Here is a 21789-nt window from a genome sequence, read left to right on the forward strand (position 1 = left end):
AAGTTTACCGGTAGATCCAAAAAACATAAACGTTATTATATATGCATGCTGTATTTTGCAAAATTTTCTAAACATTGAAAATGATGAAATTCCTTCTTCTTGGATCCAAGATGCTGCAGATATAATTACAGAAATTCAACCACATCACACTACAAGAGCTGGGGAAAATGATGTAACAGCATCGGCTATTAGATGCGCAATAACTCTGAGTTTTCGTGAGTATAGATGTATGGAGTAGCAGAAAACAAATATTACTACACATAATTACAAACATCCAATTTTTAAAGAGATCCTTTTTTATTTAAATTCATTTTTTGTTACATAATGTAATGTTTTAAGACTAGAAAATAACAAAACATTTCATTAAATAATGGTTTAGGACTAGAAAAAAACGATAAAATTATTTAATTTAATTTTTTTTTTTTGGATAACAAAACATTTTAAACGAGAAAAAAACGATAAAATTATTTTAAACTTAAAGCTTCTCTGCGATTTTCTCCATAAGGGTTAAAAATCTTCCGGATAAATTACTGTGCTGTCGAACAGTCTGAATTATTTCCTCTGAAACGTGCTTTGTTTCATCCGCAACCCTTTCCAATATGTCAGTTTGCTTATTTAAAACCTTTAACAACTCGGCGCTAAGATTACGCTTTCTTGTTGCAGGTGAAGGTGATGGTGACGGCATCGGACATGCTGGTGATGGTGACGGCAACGAAGGTGACAGCGGACATGATGGCGATGGGGACGGAGGTGATAATGATGGGTCGAATGGCGGCAACAATTGGGTTAATGTTGAATTCTAAAAAGAATGAACTTTATAAATGCATGTATTTATATAAATAAAATAAATTAGTTTTTTACCTCGGAAAGCCTCAAAGCCGAATTAACGGCAGTGCACCCTACTATGCGATGCACAGCATTATAATGCTTCCAAGGCGAAGGACTATCCCCAGAAGGGCCAATTTTTGTTTTCTCCTCTCTGAAAGTAGAGTTTTTTTTATTTTTTTATTTATTTATAAAAGCTTATACAATGTTAATAACATATGTACAACCTAAAACATGCAGCGCTAGCTTCAGAGGCTATCGGCTGTCCGTTGAATAAATGTGTTGGTTTAAATTCTCCTCAATAGATCACATTCTTTAAGAAAACGATAGATGGTTTTTATTTTTTCTTTTTTTTTCGTAGCGTTAGAAAGGAGGGAAATCGGGTCTGTGTTGAAGTGGAATCTCTCTTATCTTTCAGTGTTGGACAAAATTCTCATACAAAAGCGTAATTGATGACRGAGAGTAYGAGTGCCTTGACAACCTTAATTAGCAAAGATGGGCCAATGAGCGAACGCTTGCATGCTAGGTATTTAACAGTATTTGAATTTTTAGTAATTATATTTCTAATATATCGACAATGTTGTTTGAATGCATATTTACTATCTAGAATTAATCCAAGAAACWTAAGTGTAGGAGAACATGAAATATTTACATTGTTGAATGAAATCGGTGGAAAATGACAATTATGTTTTTTACAAATGTGGAGTAAACTGGATTTTAAGTACGATATTGATGCGCCTGCGGGAAGGGACCATAGGGATAGTTGAAAAAGGATTTTTTCAAAGGTAAAGGATATAGAACTAAGGTCAGAAGATTTTGAAAATAGAAGGAGATCATCAGCATATAATTGATGCTGAATAAGAGGGAAGGAAGAAAGGATAGAGCTGATTTCATTAAACGCTATGGTGAACAGAATAACTGATAGCGGTGATCCCTGAGGAGTGCCGTTATCCAAAGGAAGAGTCGGTGAAGATGTGCCAGAAATAAGAACTTTGATTTTACGTTTAGAGAGAAAGGATTTAACAAAACTAAATATACGGGGACCAACCTTCCATTTGATTAATTGTCTTAAAACTAGATGTATGCCAAAGAGATCAAACGCTTTTACAAAATCAAGGAAAAGATTGTTTGCAATATGTGTTTCATTTAATAATACTAAAGAGTGCTTATTAGACGAGTATTCAGAGGAGAAATTATAATCAGAAGAGATTGACGAGAAAAATTCTACAGCTATATCCTGTAGATATAGTAGATTGCCTTGAGAGGAGTTGATATGTATGAAAAATGTAAGTTTTAATTGGAATTTAATATCTAGAATTATGTATCTATGGATACTTGGGTATGTGATTGTGAATGGCAGGAGGGTACAGGTGAAGTTGTGGAACGGGTTATAGTGGTAGGAGAAGTAGTTGTTAAAAGGGGTGAGAAGGATGGAGAGGGAGAATTGTGTAGGGAAGAGACCGAGGGAGAATGGATTGAGTGTATGTTGGTAGGGGATGAAGAATTATTGTTTGAAGTTGTAGCTTTAATGTTGTCATTAGAATTATTAGTGTTTGAATTTTTTTCGATGTTGATGTATTTTTTTGAGTGAGTATTGTTGTTGGAAGCAGTTACATTAGCATAGGAGAATGGTGAGGGAGTAGAAGGCATTTGAGATTTGTATAAATTGATGGCTTCACGCATCGAACATTTGTGGATAGTTTTAATTTTAAGTATTTCTTTAGACTGGACAAGTTTTGGACAGGCGTTAAACGAAGAAGGGTGTTCACCATCGCAGTTAGCACATTTGACTCTAGAGCATTCAGTGGGAGGGGTATGATTTGGGGGTAGGTTGCAGATAGCACAAGATGGGGTCTTATTACATCGCTTAGCAGTATGACCCAGCAACTGACAAATCGTGCAGGCGCATGGGATTAGGATAGTAGGGACGGATATCGAGGGTACACCAGGCAACTTCAATACGACTAGGTAAAGTATATTTATCAAAAGTTAATAATAAAGCACCAGTAGGTACACGATTACCATTGTTTAGCTTCGTAAATTTATAAACATCGGATACACCTTGATCTTTTAGACCATCAATTATTTCGCCATCAGCAAGCTGACAGATAAATGGAGCGTTAATTGTACCCTTTACTGAGTTCAGAGAGTTGTGAAGAGATATATCAACAGCACCAGCTCCGGGAAGATTTTTGGTTTGTAAAAATTTGTCAGAGATTTTTGGTTTCTTTACCAAAAGAAGTAAAGAAAAGAAGAAGTTTGATTACGAGCTACTTGGCATCATCCTTCTTAGAAATATGTAATTCCGGGAAGAATTCCAGCGTTGAATTTTCTGGCTTTTTCTCCTGTTTTTAGGACCCGGGGATAATAGTGCAATGGGATTAGGATCAAACCTATTATCCCCCAGCTTGTTGGCCCCAGGGGGCATTGCGAAAGAGTTTATGATCTTACCCGATTAAATTGGGGGTTTAACTTTATAATTAAAAGTATAAAAAACACGTGGAAAGTGTAACGAATTGAAGCACAAAATGTCAAAGCTAGGTTAAATTGCCCGTACACTAAGTAACGAGAAGGTATGCAGCGAGTACGTATATGTGCGCACGATATGAAAGAAATCAAAAGTACACAACCACGAACACCGAACGACTGGAAAGTAGAGTTATTAATGTGTTAAAAGAGGAATTAATTATTGAAAAAACTCACCTGTATTTCTTTGTAAAATTTTTCACTTTGCAGTTAATTTCATCGGCGGTGAATTTTTGTGCCATTTCATGCGAAATCTCATTATATATATGGGCATTTCGCTTTGCACGCCGGAGGTCATGGGAACGTGCCTCCCACTTTTCCAGCAGCTCCAACTCATTTTCTAAAGTCCACCCTGAACGCTTTGAATTAAAACAAAGATAACAATTTTCGTTTAGAAGACAATGCAAAATACTAAAATTACTTACTTTTTATCTTTAATCGTCGCTTTTCAAAATATCTTTGTTTACATTTAAACGTAAAATGGCTGTCACTGTTCTTATTTTTCATTCACAATAGAATACAGCTGTCAATTACTAACAATGTTGCCAAAGAAAATCCCACAAACTCCCTAAATTTTGAGAGTTATGTTTGGATTCAGCAAAGGAGTTAGCTGTGGTAACTCCTGAATTAATCCCGAAAAATGCAGATAATCCGGTTTAACGCTGCCATCTGTCGGGGTTATAAGCAGCAGGAAATGTTTCAATAGAGGGATTCTCTTGCTCTTTCCAGATTGCACGATGACACAAAATGCAAAAGTATAAAAACTATTTTAAAACTTATCTTCCTTAACAACTAAACGGTGCAATACATGGTTGCAAATTTAATTTTACGTGCCATTGCACGAATTGCATCGATGCCTGTATTGGATAGATAAATAGAGGAGGGGGATTCTCTTGCTCTTGAAAGATTGCAGATAGCAGAAATCGTATACAAAAATATAAAAGGGCACGAGAGCACCCATTGCAGTATCTAGTGATATATGAACGGCTGATTCGGTCAATTTATTGTAAATGACTATTGTGCATTGTTATTGTGAATTGGCACACCTTCAGCATTTATTCTTAACAAAAAAGTTTTACAAGTCTGTATAATTTAAATACCAATTATAAATCTGTTTAAAAACTTTTTTCCTCATAAAAAATAACGGTGAAATTGTTCTTATGTAAAATAACAGCTGGTACAGGGTTGCATTAATATTTTTACTTGTCATTGCATGAAATAAGGTGTGGTCTAACATATTTTACAAAGAACATTTTCCTGCATGTGTTTTTTTATTGTGTCGCTGCACTAATTGGAAAACTCTAGAATTCGTACAATACGTGCAAGAGTTTTACAGAAATCCCTAAGATGAGTTTCTACATCTTACAAAACCCTTGTAAGGTAAATCAGTTGCAGATTTTTCCACCTTAAGCAACGGCACAACAACACACGCAGAAAAATATTTAGAAGGGCTGTGAAATATGTCAGAACATAACCCATTTTTATGTTTTTGCAATGAAACGTAAAAAAATAATTGCAACCTTGGGCACAATTCCGATTTCTTTAGCACAGCGATTTGAAGGTACCGTTGGAAAGAGGAAGTCCTTATCATTAAAATATATATATAGATAGGTACCGCAAACGCTTAGTTTACGAGATATTCGACCTTAAAATTAAAAAATTCGAACATTTGAATTAGCTATTTCACCACATTAAACACACTTTATTCACATTTTTCACTCCAAATTAATTAAATTTCACTATAAACTTTTAAATAAATCAACATTTTACACTTCTAGCAGGTTTTTTACCTAAAAAATATTTATTTTAAAAATTACATTTTACACTCGTTTGAACCTCATTTGTTTACCAAAAATTACGACGAAATTGAGCACTGCCATGTGATAATAAGGAAATTCGTTGAAATTCCTTTTTTTCGCATAAATTCCTCTATTCATGTATAAGGATATTTTCGTTTTTAAATTTATTAAGCAAATAAGTAATATTATATACATGTATTAGTAATATTAAGTAATATTATATAAAAATATTACGTAATAAAGTGTAAAGTATACAAGTACCGTACGAAAACTCAAAACTTGTTTCAATATGAGTGCATGATAACCAAAAAATATAACTACTTTATATTCAAAACTCAAATTTTAAATATAAAAATATGCGTGTCGTTACCTAAAATACAAAACAATAGGTACCCCTATTCGGTTGCTCTTGCAAAACACTTGCACGGTGTAAGAACTGCATAGATTTCTTCTTTGTGCACCGGCACAACAACAAACCCACGCAGAAAATTATTTGCAAGGGCTGTAAAATATGTCAGACCAAAGCTCATGTATATTTTCGTGCAGTGTCACGCAAAAATATAATTGGAACCCTGTTTTAGCTATCATTTTACATAAAGACATATTACGTCGTTAAATTGTTGAGGAAGGCAAGTTTTAAATAGATTTTATAATTTCTACTTAAATTATAAAGATTTGTTACAGGTTTTTTGTTAAAAATGTATGCAGAAGATCCGTCAATTTACAATAGCCATGCATAATAATCATTCACAATAAATTGATAGAATCAGCCACATGTATATGTATGAAAAGTGTTCACGGATTAAATTTTAGCTTTAAAAATCTTCTTAATCGTTTTGTATAATTAATAAAGAAGAAAAAGTCACCCGAAAGTAAAAACAAAGAAAACGCAGTGAAACGCTGAAAAATACTTCACTTTTGGTTTTTAAGGTGTGGTAGATATAAACACTCATAAATATAAACACTCTAAACTTATCAGCCATAAATTTGATAAGTATTTTTAAATTACTAAATTTAGATGAAAAATTACAAAATAAATGTGAAATATGAACATATTTCAATGCTTGCGGTGTATATTTAAATATACGTGTAACAAAACTTGAAAAAATTTAGTGAAACATAGAGTGCAACATTTTGAATATTTTAAAAAATATATGTTTATTTTCATATTATTTTTGGAAATTCCTCCTTTGGGGTTAAGCGAAAGTACTTAAGTCATCCCGGGTATTCGCTTGACCTGGGTTATTTTTTTAGAGCGCGGCCGAAGGCCACCAACACAGAAAGGAGTACTACGCGAAAGTACTTCAGTAATCTCGATATAATATAAATTTTATAATATTATCACAGAGTTTTAGTTATTTGTGTTTATTAAATATAAATCACATATTATACATATACATATGTAGATGGAAAAAGTGTTCACAACTCAATTATAACTTAAAAATGTTGGAAAGTATTTTTTATTGTAATTAATATAGAAAAAAGAATCACGCAAAAAAAAAACACAAACAGAAAAATGGTTAAGAATCCTACATATTTGGTGTTTAAGCTGTGGCAACGCTCGTTTTCCTCATAATTGTAAACAATCTAACCTTTGCAACGCCGAGTGCGCTAAGTGATTTTTAAGTTAATAAATTTAGGTGAAATATTAGAAAATAAAATTGAAATGTGAACTTATTTCAATGTTTAGAGGGTATATTTAAATATGCAGAGTGAAAAACGTGAATAAATTTAATGGAAGATAGAGAAATACCTTGTGTTATTAGTGACAATTTTTGAACTTTTAATCGTAAATATTTTTAAAAATATAAAGTTATTTTTATATTATTTTTAGATATTCCTCCCCTGGAGGAGCTCCCCTATCCGTACGTACCCCATTTCAACGGCAATTCGGTTTTTTTATTCCTACGCCAAAGTAATCGGAATCGTGCCCAACCTTGCGCTAACTGTCATTTTACTTAAATACATATTTTGAGTTTAAATTGTGAAGGAAGGTATTAAAATTTTTTACAGTGTATTTGTTAAGAATAAATGCGGAAGGTGTGCCAAATTCACAATATACAATAAATTGACGGACTCAGCCGTTCATATATCACTACATTCTGCAAAGGGTGCTCTCGTCCCCTTGTATATTTTGGTATATGAATTTTGCAATCTGCAATCTTGCAAGAGCAAAAGAAACCCCTTCCTCTATTTATCATCCAATAAAAACATCGATGCACTTCTTGTCCACATTAAATTTACATCGATGTTTCGTACATCGATGGATATCGGTTATCTCTATTATGATATTTCATAGCGCTTGTTGTTTTTCAATTTGTTTTCTATTTGTCTGACGGAATGGTACGTTTAAGCATAATTGCATTTGCTGTTAAGCCTCGCGTTTCACTCATTAAGTTTCGAAAAGGTGGACATGCGCGTATGGACCGTACAGAACGTCTGTCGTCAGTGTCTACTGTAAGTTGCAGAAAAGAGTGGTTGTGTAATAATGACAGCATCAAAAGAGTGGGTAAATTTTAGAATTGCATCCCCGGATTTCGGGGTTAAAATGGGTATGTACGGATAGAGAAGGTCCTCTAGATTAAGAAAATATATATATATATAGTTGCCGCTGATTTATAATTTTTCAGATAGTTGCATTTAAAGTTCAAAACTTCAACTATTTAAGATGCGTGTTTTTCCCATTTATAATGAATTTTATGTTTATTTTTTTAACTTTTACATCCACTAAAACTTCACTAAATCGTTTCTAACCATTTATTTTATATTAAATAGTGCAAAAATAAGTTTTATTCAACATTTAACTTTTGTTCATTTATTTTTGTTCGTAATATAACAAAAGCGTTGCATTCTAACTAATAACAAGTGCTACCTTACGTTCATATTTTACAGAAGAATAAAAGAAAACAAATACAAACCCCAAGGACACGAAATATATAACACATTGGTTTTCAGCATAGAATTCCTTCGGCCGCGCTTCAAAAGAATAATCCTCGGTCGGACCTGGGCGTGCTCAATTCTTATGCGTTGAACTCCTTTTTGCGTTTGCGGCCGCGCTTCAAAAAAAATAACCCTCAGGCGGACCAACACCTGGGCGTGCTCAGTTTTTTTGCGTTGCACTTCTTTTTGCCCGATTCAACACCGGGATTTATTAAAATAATGAGAATTCTGAAAGATTTTACATTACTCATCACACGAAAATGAATTTAGTTATGACATCATAATCTCAAAAACCATAAGTCAGCAGCAACTATCTGTATATATATTCTTGATCTGGAGTGTATAAGGTTTGCTTATTACTTTACTTGTTTTATTTTCGTTTACGATTCCGATTCCGATTACATTATATAATTATATAATGTGTAGATAGGGTAATACTTATTATTTGACAACACGGAACACTTACATATGTCATTGTGCATATAGTGAAATTTGTGTAAAAAATAAAATACTTAATTTAAGCAAAGGCACAATTCCGATTTCTTTGGCGCCGCGATCTGAAGGTACCGTTGGAAAGAGAAAGTCCTCCTGATTAAAAAATAAATAGGGTTATAGGTACCACAAACGCTTAGTTTAGGAGATATTCCATTATAGCGAAAAAGAGAAATTTCAGCGAATCGCTTACTATCATATGGCAACGCTCCATTTCCCTATAATTGTTAAATAAATTAATATAATTGTAAATGATGCTCATTAAGAGTGTAAAAAGTGATTTTTAAAATAGAAACTTCTTACTTATAAAACTGCAAAAAGTGTAAATTTTGAATTTGTTTAAATGTTTAGAGTATAACTAAATTAACTTGAACTGAAAATTGTGCATAAGGTGTGTTAAAAGTAGTGAAATAGCTTTTTGAAATGTTTGAATTTTGGGAATGTTCGAACTTTAGAGTTGAATATCTCGTTAAATAAGTGTTTGCGGTAATTTTTTTAGTGCAGAAAGAAGAACTACGCGAATCATATCAGGAGGACTTCCTCTTTCTAATGCTACCTTCGGATCGCGGCTCCAAAGAAATCGGAATTGTGCCTATTTCCGGTTTTGTTAAATAATAACAATTTATATTTATCAAAATGATTTTTAATACTCTTCAAATTGATGAAAAACAAACGAAATTCTTACAACAACGAATGCTGTGAACAGTAATCACAAAATACTTCTTATATCTGGCGTCAAAAAGTGAGTGTACAAAGAACAATAAGTGATGGAAATCCTAATGGACTTATCCCACGGTAGTTGGCGCAAATTGTGGAGTCTCCCTTTTTTTGGAAGGCATCTTTGGCCACATCGTCCTTCTCTTCTATCGCTAGGTGGGCGCAAATCAGCGATATGTTGAACAACCTCGATTTTATGCGTATTGTGGCTAGACGTTCATTCACCGGATTGAATGATAGTACTCGGCGACGAAGTCTCTCCCACCACGAATCCCACACCAAGTTTGCGGTCTTTTATATGGCCACTGTAGTAAACGCCACAAGGACCTACTTGTCTCATTCCTTGTCCCGTCCATCGCATTTCTTGGATAGTGGTGATGTCAGCCTTATTTTCACTAGGACATCCACCAGCTGGGAAGCGGCACCTTCACAATTAAGGGACCCGACATTCCAGGTGCACGCCCTCAAATTCTTAGTCCTTAATTCGTTTGACATGGACGTCATCAAAAGGGGTTCACTCATCCGAGGACTACTTTGCGGACGGAATGTTTCGCCTTCTCACGTTAGCTCGCCTTCAAACCGATGTTCCTAGACTACCCAGAGGATACTTGGATAGATACCGGAAGTCGTGAGCCGCTTGAGCCATATGTAAAAGGATCGTTTCTGGCCACTCCCAAGTGGATGGCGATCAGAGAACTTTTCTCACTGGCGTGAATTTCTACCCATGAATTCAATTTATTTAACAATAATAAAAGACTTATAAACTGTCAAATAATCAGTGTTACCATACTAACATATTTTACAAACTAATAAAAATAAAATAGAAAGATAGATTAACAAAACGGAATTTTACGCGAAAAAACCCTTGATACACCCCGGTGTTAGACGACTAAAACTATTTATTTAAAGTGCTGCCGAATGCCGACTTGAGAAAAAACTTGATACACCACCGTGTTGGAGTGATGGGTATTGTTTGAAGCGCGGTCGAGGGCCTCACGCAAAAATAGAGTTTTACCCATAAAAAACTTGGCACACCGCAGTTGCGACTAATAAAAAAATTTTTTTTTGCGATACACAACTGCTTTTTTTCTCTCTCGATAAACATAGGACAAGAGGCATCCTGTCGTAGTCTGGAGTGCAGTATACTGACGTCTGCCCTTCATTTCATCCAGGCGGCCTTATTGGTACGTAGTTAAGGACCGGCTGGCCGATTGCCTTGTAAGATGCCCACAACGTTTCTTTTTTCTTTCCCCTTGTGCTGCCGGCTAGCGACTTGAGGATTTTGTTACGACTCTGTATTTTGGCAATAATCGCGGTCGTATGAGAAGTGAAAAGACAGACTGTCAAAAGTCAACCTAAAATCGTAGGATTATTGACAGCCAAAATCTTGACGCCATCGATTGCAATATTAAGGTCAAGTCTGCACTCCGTCCACTTTGTAAATATTTTCGTTGTGGATTTAATGGGGGAAAGTGTTAAGTTCCCTGCAGAGAGCAAGCGAGAAAGTTCGGAGAGATAGCTTTGAACACATACCATCGATTTCATTGCTCGACATCAATATCGTGCAATCAACAGCATATGAGGTTATAGAAACTCCCTATGGTGGCTTCGGGGGTTTCGTACTATAGAAGCTAAGCAATAGCGAGGAGAGGACACCCCTCTGCGGAACCCCTTATTTAATTCTCTTCTCGTTCCCTCACAAGGTGGTGTTTAGTTAAGGCCATGAACTATCTGGGCGCATATGACGCTATTTTTAAACAATGGCTACAAACCAAGTTCATAAAACCAATATGAAAGGAATCAAAACTAGGCATTATTTAATTTAAACGAATTTCGCAAGGAACTGAATTTCAATTTATAGTATTTCTAACTCACCAAAATAAAATGAACATTATCAATAAAATTTTCATTAGAAGTTGCAATAAAACAACCGCATGTAACGAAAACGGGAAAGAACCAATCACTTTCTATTTCGTGTTGTTGCTGATACTGTCTATTCAACCAATTGGCATAAAGTTGACCTTGGAATAATTTTGTTCAATAAAATAACTTACGCACAATGCACTCAACTAAATAAAATGAATGTTATTTCTACATCAATGTATTTTTTCCCCACAAACAATACTTGCAATTTCAAAAAACTCCAACGATCCTCCAATCTCTGGATCTCATCCCTGAAGAGAGAATTCGGATGGTCTGCAAAATACGTTTCAATAGCCATTATGACCTCCCTATTTGATGAAAAATGACTGCAACGCATAAGTTTTTTGAGTTCTGGAAACAAATGGATGTCGCTGGAGGCTCCAACAATTCGAATTTTAATTCATGGATGCTCTTTTGACACGGTGCATTGTCCTGAAGAAAAGAAAAAGGATTTTTTTCTTCAGCAAACCGGGTCTTTCTTCACGAATTTTTTCCTTCAACTGGTCCAAAAGGTTGCAATAATTAATTGTTTTATTAGTTTGCGAGTAATCCACAAACAAAATTCCTGCCGCATCCAAAAACCGATGCCATAACCTTCTTTGCCGATTTCTGGACACGAACTCCAGGTTCACACACCACTCTTTATTCTCTTGTTTTTATTTAGGATCATGATGATAGACTCCAGTCCCATCCATAGTGATGAAACGACAAATAGAATCCACTTTATCTTCTTTAAAATGTTTCTGAGGAATTCGCAGTCGAACGTGTTTTTGTTCCATTCTTAGCGAATGCGGCATCCATTGTGCACACAGCTTTCTAAAACCCTAAATTTCACTTAAGATATGGCTCACACTTCCTAATGAGATGCGTAGAGCCTCTACTAAATCGCTTTCAGTCAACCGACGATCTTCCAAAACCATATCATGTATTTTGGCTTTTATTTCTAGTGTTAATACGCGTTTTGGACGTCCTTAATTCGATTATTCGACTATGTTTACATTCAGCAACTCATCTTTATGCTGTTCTAATTATAGGTGAGCAATCATTATACACTTTTAAAATTCGTTCGTGTTTTTCTTTTATTTCTCCACCTTCCAAAAATAAGAATTTTATTACTGAACGATATTATATTTTTTCCATTGTAAAAAATACTATGACATTGCGACACTAAATGGCTTGTAAACAAAGAATGATTTGACAGATTGAATTGAAACTTCACATACGTTCATATAAATGGACTATCCCTATCTTATCGAACGACAAAACTTATTGAACAACCTGGTATGTTGGTGCAATTTATATACAAATGCGACGAAATGTACTTCTGTATACGACTATGTTAAGTGTGGCGCAAAGAAGAAATAACATCGACCAATGCAAACGTACTATCGCGAGGAAAAACTAACGGTCAACGCTCAACTTATGGTCAACATAATCGGCCCACTGAGCGTACTATTTGCTCACCCATCTTGAAACCCACCATTCATTATTGGATAATGTTTGACCGAATAGCCCACGTCCAGCATACAGTGAAGAAAATATAACAGCAGTAGTTGAGTGTGTACACGATGTCGATTCGGCGTCGTTCGCAGCAATCCGGACTGACGTATGGAACGACGAGATCTTAATACGAAAGTGTAAATACAGCTTGTGCAAGAACTGAAGTCACTCGACCATCGCAAGCGGCATCGCTTCGTTGTATGGGCTTTTGAAAAATTTCAAGAAGATCCCACATTTTCTAGCCAAATTTTGTTCAGCGTGAAGGCCAACCATATTTTGTGTCCCTGTGAAGTCGATCAGCCAAATATGTCTCCTTTGTCCATTCTGACGTTAAAATCGTCCAAGCACAATTTAGACATCGTGGTCCAGTCATCCACCGGAGAGAATGCCAGGACTCGGGACGAAGTCTCTACCATCAAGAATCCCACAACGAGTACATTTACTCTTACAAGGACATCAAATAGCTAGGCAATGGCACCTTCCCAATTAATGCACGGGAATCCCACAACCAGTACATTTACTCTTACAAAGACATCAAATAGCTAGGCAATGGCACCTTCCCAATTAATGCACGTGATCTTCTGGGTGCCATCCCTTAAATCGTAATCTCTAATACTTTTGCTGTGGTCGTCATCAAAATGGGGTCTTTCACCGGCGCTGTTGTAAGTGCACTTTACCCAAGAATTGGGCACCCAATTGCACCTTAGCTCTTTAAGCTCGTTAAAAACTCGTTGACAATAACGATAAACCTTATTTGGCAGATAAAAATGTGAAGAATTCGAAATTACAGATTCTTTCAGATGGGAATTGAGTTAAAATTAAGACTTACTTAAAACTTTTGTTTTCAATTTTTATATAAAATATTGGCTTGAAATTTTTGCCACCAAACCTAAAGACAGAAATACATAAAACCGCTCTACGAATTGTCGGAAATACTTTTTATTTTGGATGCTATTCTGTCGTTGGTTTTTTCCTTGCACCATTTAGACCCTCTTATGATAAGAAAATGCTGAATGTGCTGAATTTTCTTTGCCTTGATTTTCTGGAATGTCTACCACAAGAAGATCTGAATTATAAACGTTTGATAAATCACAACCATCCTGAACAAATTAGAAATGAATAAGTACCGGTCATAGTTATGGAAAATATGGAAAAATCGATAGATATACATGAACAGGTAGGTGATTCCCATGAAGATATTTTTAAAAACGTGTTGAGGAAGTAAAACACATTTTCCCAGGAACTTCTTCAAGTAAAAGGGAAGATGAGTGCACTGAAAACTATAATCTTCCCAGGCTTTATAAAACATTCTTTATGTATCAGCACATCAACCTACTTTGCTGCTAGAGTTTTTAAAGTTAAAATATTAGAACGAAATATATCCCTATCAAAATGAAAGCAAACTGAAATAGATGCATAGTTTTCTAAAACATACACAAATATATATTTAAAATATGTTAAATTTTATGTTTAATTATTATTTATTGAACTCAATGTACGTTTTTTTTTTATCTAGTTTTTAAAATAAAGTCAAAAAAGTTAGAAAAAAAATAATTTCTTTATAACGTGGACACTCCTGTAACTTGTTTATTAAATTTGACTTACTTACACATTAAGCTTAGTATCCCGCTCTCAAGAAATGTAAAAACTTCATATAAAAAAACGCTTAAGAAACGGTCAAGAAACTTTCCTGCGATAATTTTACTTGTGCTAGTCTGCAGCTCTAAATTAATCTAGTACTAATTTTTAACATCAAATCAACACTTGTTACTTGAACGAAATTCAAAGTAATCTTAAGCTGAGCAGCTACAGAAAAAAAAATTTCAACAGCCAAAATTAAGAATTAGATTAAAGCTTATAATTTTTAAATGTTACTTGTTAAGAGTAGATAAAATAATTTTCTTAATGGTAAAGAGAGAATCTGTTAGATCAAATGTGCTGGAATGAGAATTAAAATCGTGACATATACGGCGGAATGGTTCGTTTAACTCGAAATTTGTTCTAGAAAATTTTAAAAGTAAAGGTCTAAACTGCCTGGTAGAGCGAGCGGGAATGTTAAAATTAATATCAGACAAGAGAGATGGGCTACAGACTGACCCATTGATGAGTTTTACAAGAAATATTATACCAAGCATTTCCCTACGACTAGCGAGTGTAGGGATATTATAAGTTTTAAACGGTTAATGTAAGGGGGAAGATTTAAATTGGAATCCCAGTGTAAATGATTTAAGGCAAAAAGTAAAAATTTTTTTTGAACGGACTCTATTTTCTCAGAATGAACTTGATAACAAGGGTTCCATACCACGGAAGCATACTCTAATAWARGCCTCACCAAAGATGTAAAAAGAATTTTCGTGGTAAGCGGATGTCTAAATTCTTTAGACCAACGTTTAACAAAATCAAGAGCACCTTTAGCTTTAAAAACTTGGAAGATGTGTGAAGATTAAAATTGAGTTTGGGGTCCATAGTTACTCCCAAGTCAAGAAAACTGCATACTTGCTCCAACCTAAAGTTTGGTATTACGTATGAAGTAAAGTCTACAGATCTACGTGAAAAGCACATCGTTTTAAATTTTTTAGGGTTCAATGGCATGTCATTTCTAACACACCAAGAAACTAGGTTGTTTAAGTCTGTTTGCAACTGACATCTTTCGCTATTCATTATGAAGTATATTTTATTTTGAAATGTTGTATAAAATTTACAAATCATCAATAATATTCCCTAAATCGCAATGAGAACATGTATGTTAATTCACAAATACATACATATGTCCATAATACGCACAAAGCTTATTTTCGTTGCTTATTCTCTCTTGCTCTTCTAATGAGGATAATTCACAATGCGTAACCAACTGTCAAAATTACTTGAGAAATAATGTTTTTTTTTTTCTTGAGCAATTACTTGAGGGCTGGATACCAACCTTTAACAAGAGGTTTCAAATAATCAAATAAGTGTTATCATAACAAGAAGCAAATGGTTAATGAAAAATAAGTACTAAAGGATGGGTTATATCCTTCATAACATTATTACTTTCTGTATTAGCAGCCTTCGTCTGGATTTTAAAAAAATTATCCTCTCCTTAGGACGCCTATGGAGAACACGGTGGAGCTATTAACACCGGGGCGTTTATAGTTAATTCGCATTCAACTACTTTCCACATAAGTGGCTTTCTGCCCCACTTCAAAGAAATAGTTATCGTCGAATTACTTTAAGCATTAACGGGCTTAGGCTGCTTTCCAAAAATATCAATCTGGACGAGAGAGAGCAACTGTTGGCAAGAGATATTCTGCGTTGGTTTTCGAGGCTGACGCTGTTGGTTGTTTTCAAGATAGACGAAATTATCTACGATTTCGAAGTTATGAGTGTCAACAGTGTCACTACACTTCGTTCTTAGCCATAAGGCTGAGAAGCGATTCAGTGTTAGATGGGAGGTTAAGGGAGGGTGGGGATTGAGTGATCATAATTTGATTCTAATTATAGTTACCCCTCAATCCTCTCCCTTGCCTTATGAGAGTCCATTGCGGCGATGGGAATACCTCTTAGGGTTTTTGAGGAGTTGGGGGTGGACGAGCAAATTGCTCGTCTCTATGAGGTAGTTTGGGGGGGATGAATGATAGGGTTTTTTGGTAGGTATGAATGTTCTAGAGTTAGCAAAATTAAATGGTGGACGAGTGAGCTAACCTCGAAGAGGAGGACTGTCAGGCGATTGAGGCGAAGGTGTCAACGCGCCCGACTGATAGGCTCTCCCAGCTTAGGCATGAATTTAGTTGTGCGGATAGGGGGTATAAGGAGATGCTAGCTAAAGTTAAAGATTAAGATTGGAGGAGTTTTGTGAGAGAGAATAGGAACGACCACTGGGGTCAGGTCTATAGGATCTGCCGGGGTCGTAGGAGGGAGGATGTCACCTCTCTTCGCGTCAGTTATCGTCGTGGAGAGAGTGTGCGGCGGTTCTTGTAGGTGCGTTCTTTCTTAGGTAGGAGGAGCAAGTACCTCAAGCACAAAGGGTGCCTGCTCCTCCATTAGATGATGGGGAGTTGGGGTACGCCTTTACACTGGTTAGGTCTAAACGGTCCCCAGGTTTTGATGATTTTAACGGAGAGAAGTGTAAAAGCTTGTGGAAGTTCATTCCGGAATACCTGGAGGCCATTTATAATTAGTGCGTTTGTGAGGGATACTTTCCACGCGAGTGGCAAAATGCTAGGGTTGTTCCTCTCCTGAAGTCCCCCGATAAGATCAGGAGCGATCCTCGATCTTATGGGGGCATCAGTCTCCTTCCAGTACTTAGAAAAGTGCTGGAAAGAGTCATGGTGGAACGGCTTCAGGAGCTAAAGCGGGCTATATGCTCGGACAGGCAGTTTGGGTTTCGGAAAGGACGCGGCATAGAGGATGCTTGGTTTTATGTTCAGGATGTCGTTAGGGAGAATGTCAACAAGTATGCCCTTGGCATATTTGTTGACTTCAAGAGGGCGTTTGACTATCTAAGCTGGGATCGAGTGGTGCAACGGCTGAAGGAGCTTGGCTGTCCCGAAATTACTCTTTGGCGGAGTTATTTTTCGGACAGAAAGGCCTTTCTTGTCGGCATGAATGGGAGTGTGGAGATTGGAGTGGTTCGTAGCTGCCCGCAGGGTTCAATCTGCGGTCCATATATGATGGACACTCTGCTTGGGCAGATCGAGCCTCTCTGTAAGTGTTGTACGTATGCGGACGACATCCTTATGGTCGACGGTCGCTCGCGGTCTGACTTAGAACGGGCGGTAGGAGATCTCTTAGAGATCGTGAATACTTGGGGTGTAGGTGTGGGGGTGGACATATCGAGGGAAAAAACGGTGACAATGCTGCTTAAGGGCAGATTGTCANAGGAGATCTCTTAGAGATCGTGAATACTTGGGGTGTAGGTGTGGGGGTGGACATATCGAGGGAAAAAACGGTGACAATGCTGCTTAAGGGCAGATTGTCAATGGTTCGTCCACCGTTTGTCCGTGTGAATGGGGTCAGCATCAGATATGCGACGCAAGTCAAATATCTGGGGTTCAGCATGAGTGAAAGGATGTGTTTTACTCCACACTTGGCGTATGTGAAGGAGTGACTGCAGGCAACCATAGGCAAAATACGCCGCATTTTGAGGAGCGATGGGGTCTCGGACGTCGTGCTATCCGCACCATATATCGTGGCTTGTTTGTGGCCTGCGCCACATACGGAGCCCCTGTATGGTGGGAGGCAGCCACGACTGTCTGGGAGTCTCAAAAACTCCTCTCAATCCAGCGTTGTATGATGCTTGCTTGTTTGCTTGTATGTCGCACCGTCTCAACGGATGGGATGCAGGTTTTATTAGGTGCTCCCCTCTTGACCTGATTGTCATACAGCGTGCTGTTGCATTCAGGTTAAGAAGGGGTTTGAGTGTGTCATTGCTGCGGAACGATTGGATTTCCGACGATGATGTGGAGAGGGAGGGGTATCTAGGGAGCAAGAGGCTCCTAGGTGATAGGGTTAGGCGTAGATGGCAAGAGCGTTGGGACAATAGTCCTAACGGCTGAGTGACGTATGAGTACATTCGAGACGTTGGGTTCGTTGAGGATAACCCAGACTTCAGATTTTGTCTGAGTCTGGGTTTCCTGTTTACGGGGCATGGGCCTCTGAATGCACTTTTGCATCAGAGCCACCTATCGGATACGTCAGGGTGTTTTTGGGGGGCGGGACTATAAAGTAGGTCGCATTTAATTGCGGAGTGCCCGATGACATTAGGGATCTGGGTTCTATGGGGATTAGCTGGATTGATGGACGATTAGATGTTAATGGTGTGATCTCCACTAGTCGGAACACCGAATAGTTAGGGTTGTTTGCGCGTGAACCATTTAAGCGGCGAAGGCGGTTAGTTGGAAATTCGGGCTAGATTTGTATGTTTGTTGTGCGTATATGATGTACGTATGGGGTCGAACCCCTGGCCACCAGTCCAGAACCGTATGGAAGCTCAACTGTAGGTTGAAGAAGTCGCCTTGTTATTCCACGGATAGGAGGGTCCCTTTGATATTGCTCAATGTCAGTATCTATTCTATCCCCTACGTGTTGTGGTCGATTGCAACGTTGCAATGTAGGCAGTGTGTTTAACAACATGATCGATTTGGTTGCTTGCTTTTCGATCCGGAGACAGCCATGCAGTTATATGAATTTTTCTATGCTGGAATCTAGTACTATAGTTAACCATTTTTTGGGCTCAGGCGAACTCGATCAGCCTAAACCCACTTGGAATCATCCTGGCGGCTGAAATTACCGACCTTTGTGCCAAAGATACTTTCTTTGCCCACCCTGGCGTTAAATTTGCGAAGCATAATTTTGACATCGTGGCGGCGCAGCTCTCCAAGCGCTCATAGAAGATATTTTTGATTACATTGTCCTTTTGTTTGTTTTGCATTCTCACTTTAGCTCGTTTTCAAACGGATGATTTTTAACTACCCACAAGATACTTGGTCAAAGGCCGGAAGTCGTGAACTGCTTAAGTCGAACATACATATGTAAAAGTATCTTTTCTGGCCACTATCAAGTGAATGGCGCTCATTGAACTTTCCTCACTTGCATGAGCTTCTACACATGACTTCATCCGACGAAAACCAATAATTACAATTTAAAACTATTTGCGCGTTATGTAATGCAAATTTAACTGTGAATGTTTTGAAAACTGTTAGTCTCCTGTGTCTATATACAATATATTCTTAATCTGGAAAACTTCTTTTAAAATTTACCCACAAATAACGATTACCTTACCTATGTTTTTTTGCAAACAAACAAAAATAAAGAATTGTGCGTATGCTGATGTACAGGAACTTTCAGTTGTTGCTGTTGTTGCGATTGTAGCGGTTATCTAACCCAAATTTCGACGATAAGGCTGAAGTTAGTTGTCATGTTAAACGAGTGGGATTCATAGGCATGCAAAGAGGCGGTTAGCGTTATGCGCTAGCTTATTTGAATTGTCAATATGTTTAACTAGCCTCATACCTCTCTGATCATTTGGCAGGTAGGAATGACAAAGATCATGTTGCGCGTTGAAGTTACGAAATGTTTAGAATCGGCAGGACTCCGAACATCTCAGCAGCTGTTTAGCTTGGTTTCTTGGACCGTTATCGATATGATGCCTTCCTTTCTCACAAAATCGAATATCTCCTCGGTCTTGCTCTGGAGTCTGTTGCCATTGAATTGCAACAGTTTAATCGCGGTAAAAAAGTAGTTGCCCTGAGAGTAAGAGAGTCGTATACAGGTAGAGGTTGTTTCAGTTGCAGTACCCGATGAGCGCTTGTCACACGATGGTATTGTTTGTTAGGCAATGCAACGGTAAGTAGTTGCGCGAGCAGACTTCTACAGTAAGGGTCAACGTACGAAACTCCACTCCAGACGTCGGATTACCACAATCCTGAGCAGGAGATGCATCTTACAGGATTTGTGAATTACCATATAATGCCTAATAATCCTCACACAAAGATTAAAAGGAGAGTGTTGACAGAAACGGATGAGACTGGGAGTCATACTGCTGTGTAGCGAAAACGGCACAGTAGGTCGAAGCAGCTTGCATAGGTTTCGTAGAGCAAAAATTTTTAAATTTTTAATATAAAATATTTTATTATAAGTTTTTTCTATTCCAAAGACAAATACATGTTTTACAAAGGTTTTGGGAATTATTCAAAAGAGAATATACAAAACCGTACCCCTACAGCGATGACAGCAAAACTTATAGGATCATCAAAAGTAAACATTCACTAAAAATAAAACATAAATTGAACGAAGGAAACCAAAAAAGTGAAAATTGTGGTTTTGGCAGACGTTTTTATAAAAAAATTAAAGTTTTGGTGAATTTTTTTTCTTCCTTTAAGAGCTGTCAATACCTTTATATTATGATCGGTTGAGAAATTCACGAGTAATCTTGACAACCTACACATAAAACACGGCTTCGAGGAAAATGTGTTTAAAAGTTTCAGAGACTATATGGCTGAACTTAACTTTTTACGAAATATTACTCGGGTAAACTTGAAATTTAGGGTTATATTAACTTACTACTTACCGATCCAAACCGGGTTAGATCGCGGAAATAATAGCCGTTGTCCGAATAAAACACGAGCGAATTCCGGTAACTTGAACCTGTTCTATATATGTGGTATAATCTTGTTTATTTTTGTCTTATTTGGCAAAGACTTTTAGTGTTAGTGGATATTGAAATGAAAAATATAAAAGTAAAATTTTTTAGAAATTGCAAAATTACATACTTTAAATTATGGATATTTTGGACTTCAAGCAAAAATATCTAAAAAACCATAAGTCATATATATATTATTAATCCGGAGAACTTATCCGCAGGGGATGCTATGCTTTAGTTAAATGTCAAAGTAAATAGAATCAGTTGAGCTTTCTGTTATAAAATATAGGGTTAAGAATATAATACAATTCGTCCCTTTCGTTGATTTTATATTTTTCGTTTTTTATAGGAGAGTGCTACTCGCAGTACAGCTATCGAAGACTGGGAGTTGCCAAATCGGTATGCACGTAAACCTATTGACCAGGTTGAAATGGAATACATTAATAACGGTGGAATTATTTAAAGTGTTTTGTAAAAATGGAAAACTTGATATATTTGTCATGAAAACAGAAGCGTTTGCATATTTTTATTAATAAATAAATCAAAGAATGCAGTTTCGAAGTCGTATTAAATTTTTATATTATATGGAAAATTTGTTGACATGTGATTCGAATACCTTGAACGTAGGTGATTTTGTTAATTACGCTAATAACACAATTGATGTATTATCTAAATATACTCTTATACCTTATTGATTTTAATATCTAATTGTACATGTGTACTTATTGATTTATCTAAACTTCACTTAATTAATAACTTAATAAAAAATGTATTTATCATCATGGACAAGTGAAACATACATATGATTCTCTATTTATTTTCAGTATAAAACTTGGTTATTTTATTTTTTATTTTTTTTATTTTATTTTATAAAAGCTTACATAATAATACAATTATTATACAAACTTAAGAAAATACGCAGCACTAGCATCATGGGCTATCGGCCGA

The 21789-nt window shown here is 36.5% G+C and overlaps 2 protein-coding genes across 4 annotated transcripts; one reads left to right on the top strand and one right to left on the bottom strand.

Annotated features, from left to right (window-relative positions):
* Positions 1-444: 444 nt before the first annotated feature.
* Positions 445-3593, bottom strand: LOC108972069 (myb-related transcription factor, partner of profilin-like). The gene is made up of 3 exons (XM_018938537.1): positions 3529-3593; positions 862-979; positions 445-799 (listed from the first exon to the last, which is right to left on the bottom strand). Exons 1-3 carry the CDS (start codon positions 3591-3593, stop codon positions 476-478), a joined length of 507 nt encoding a protein of 168 aa, XP_018794082.1. The 3' UTR covers positions 445-475.
* Positions 3594-7410: 3817 nt separating this feature from the next.
* On the top strand, positions 7411-21640 carry LOC108972073. Of its 3 annotated transcripts, none has more exons than XM_018938544.1 (2): positions 7411-7659; positions 21191-21640. In XM_018938544.1, exons 1-2 carry the CDS (start codon positions 7491-7493, stop codon positions 21250-21252), a joined length of 231 nt encoding a protein of 76 aa, XP_018794089.1. In that variant the 5' UTR covers positions 7411-7490; the 3' UTR covers positions 21253-21640. The 3 variants fall into 3 exon arrangements, with proteins under 3 accessions (XP_018794089.1, XP_018794085.1, XP_018794088.1); XM_018938540.1 differs by having other exon boundaries at positions 7411-7655; XM_018938543.1 differs by having other exon boundaries at positions 7418-7607; positions 21191-21408.
* The last annotated feature ends 149 nt before the right edge of the window (positions 21641-21789 follow it).

The sequence above is a fragment of the Bactrocera latifrons genome, unplaced genomic scaffold (genome assembly GCF_001853355.1).
Source record: "Bactrocera latifrons isolate USDA-ARS-PBARC rearing strain unplaced genomic scaffold, ASM185335v1 scaffold_375, whole genome shotgun sequence".
In the NCBI taxonomy this organism is placed as follows: Eukaryota; Metazoa; Arthropoda; class Insecta; order Diptera; family Tephritidae; genus Bactrocera; species Bactrocera latifrons.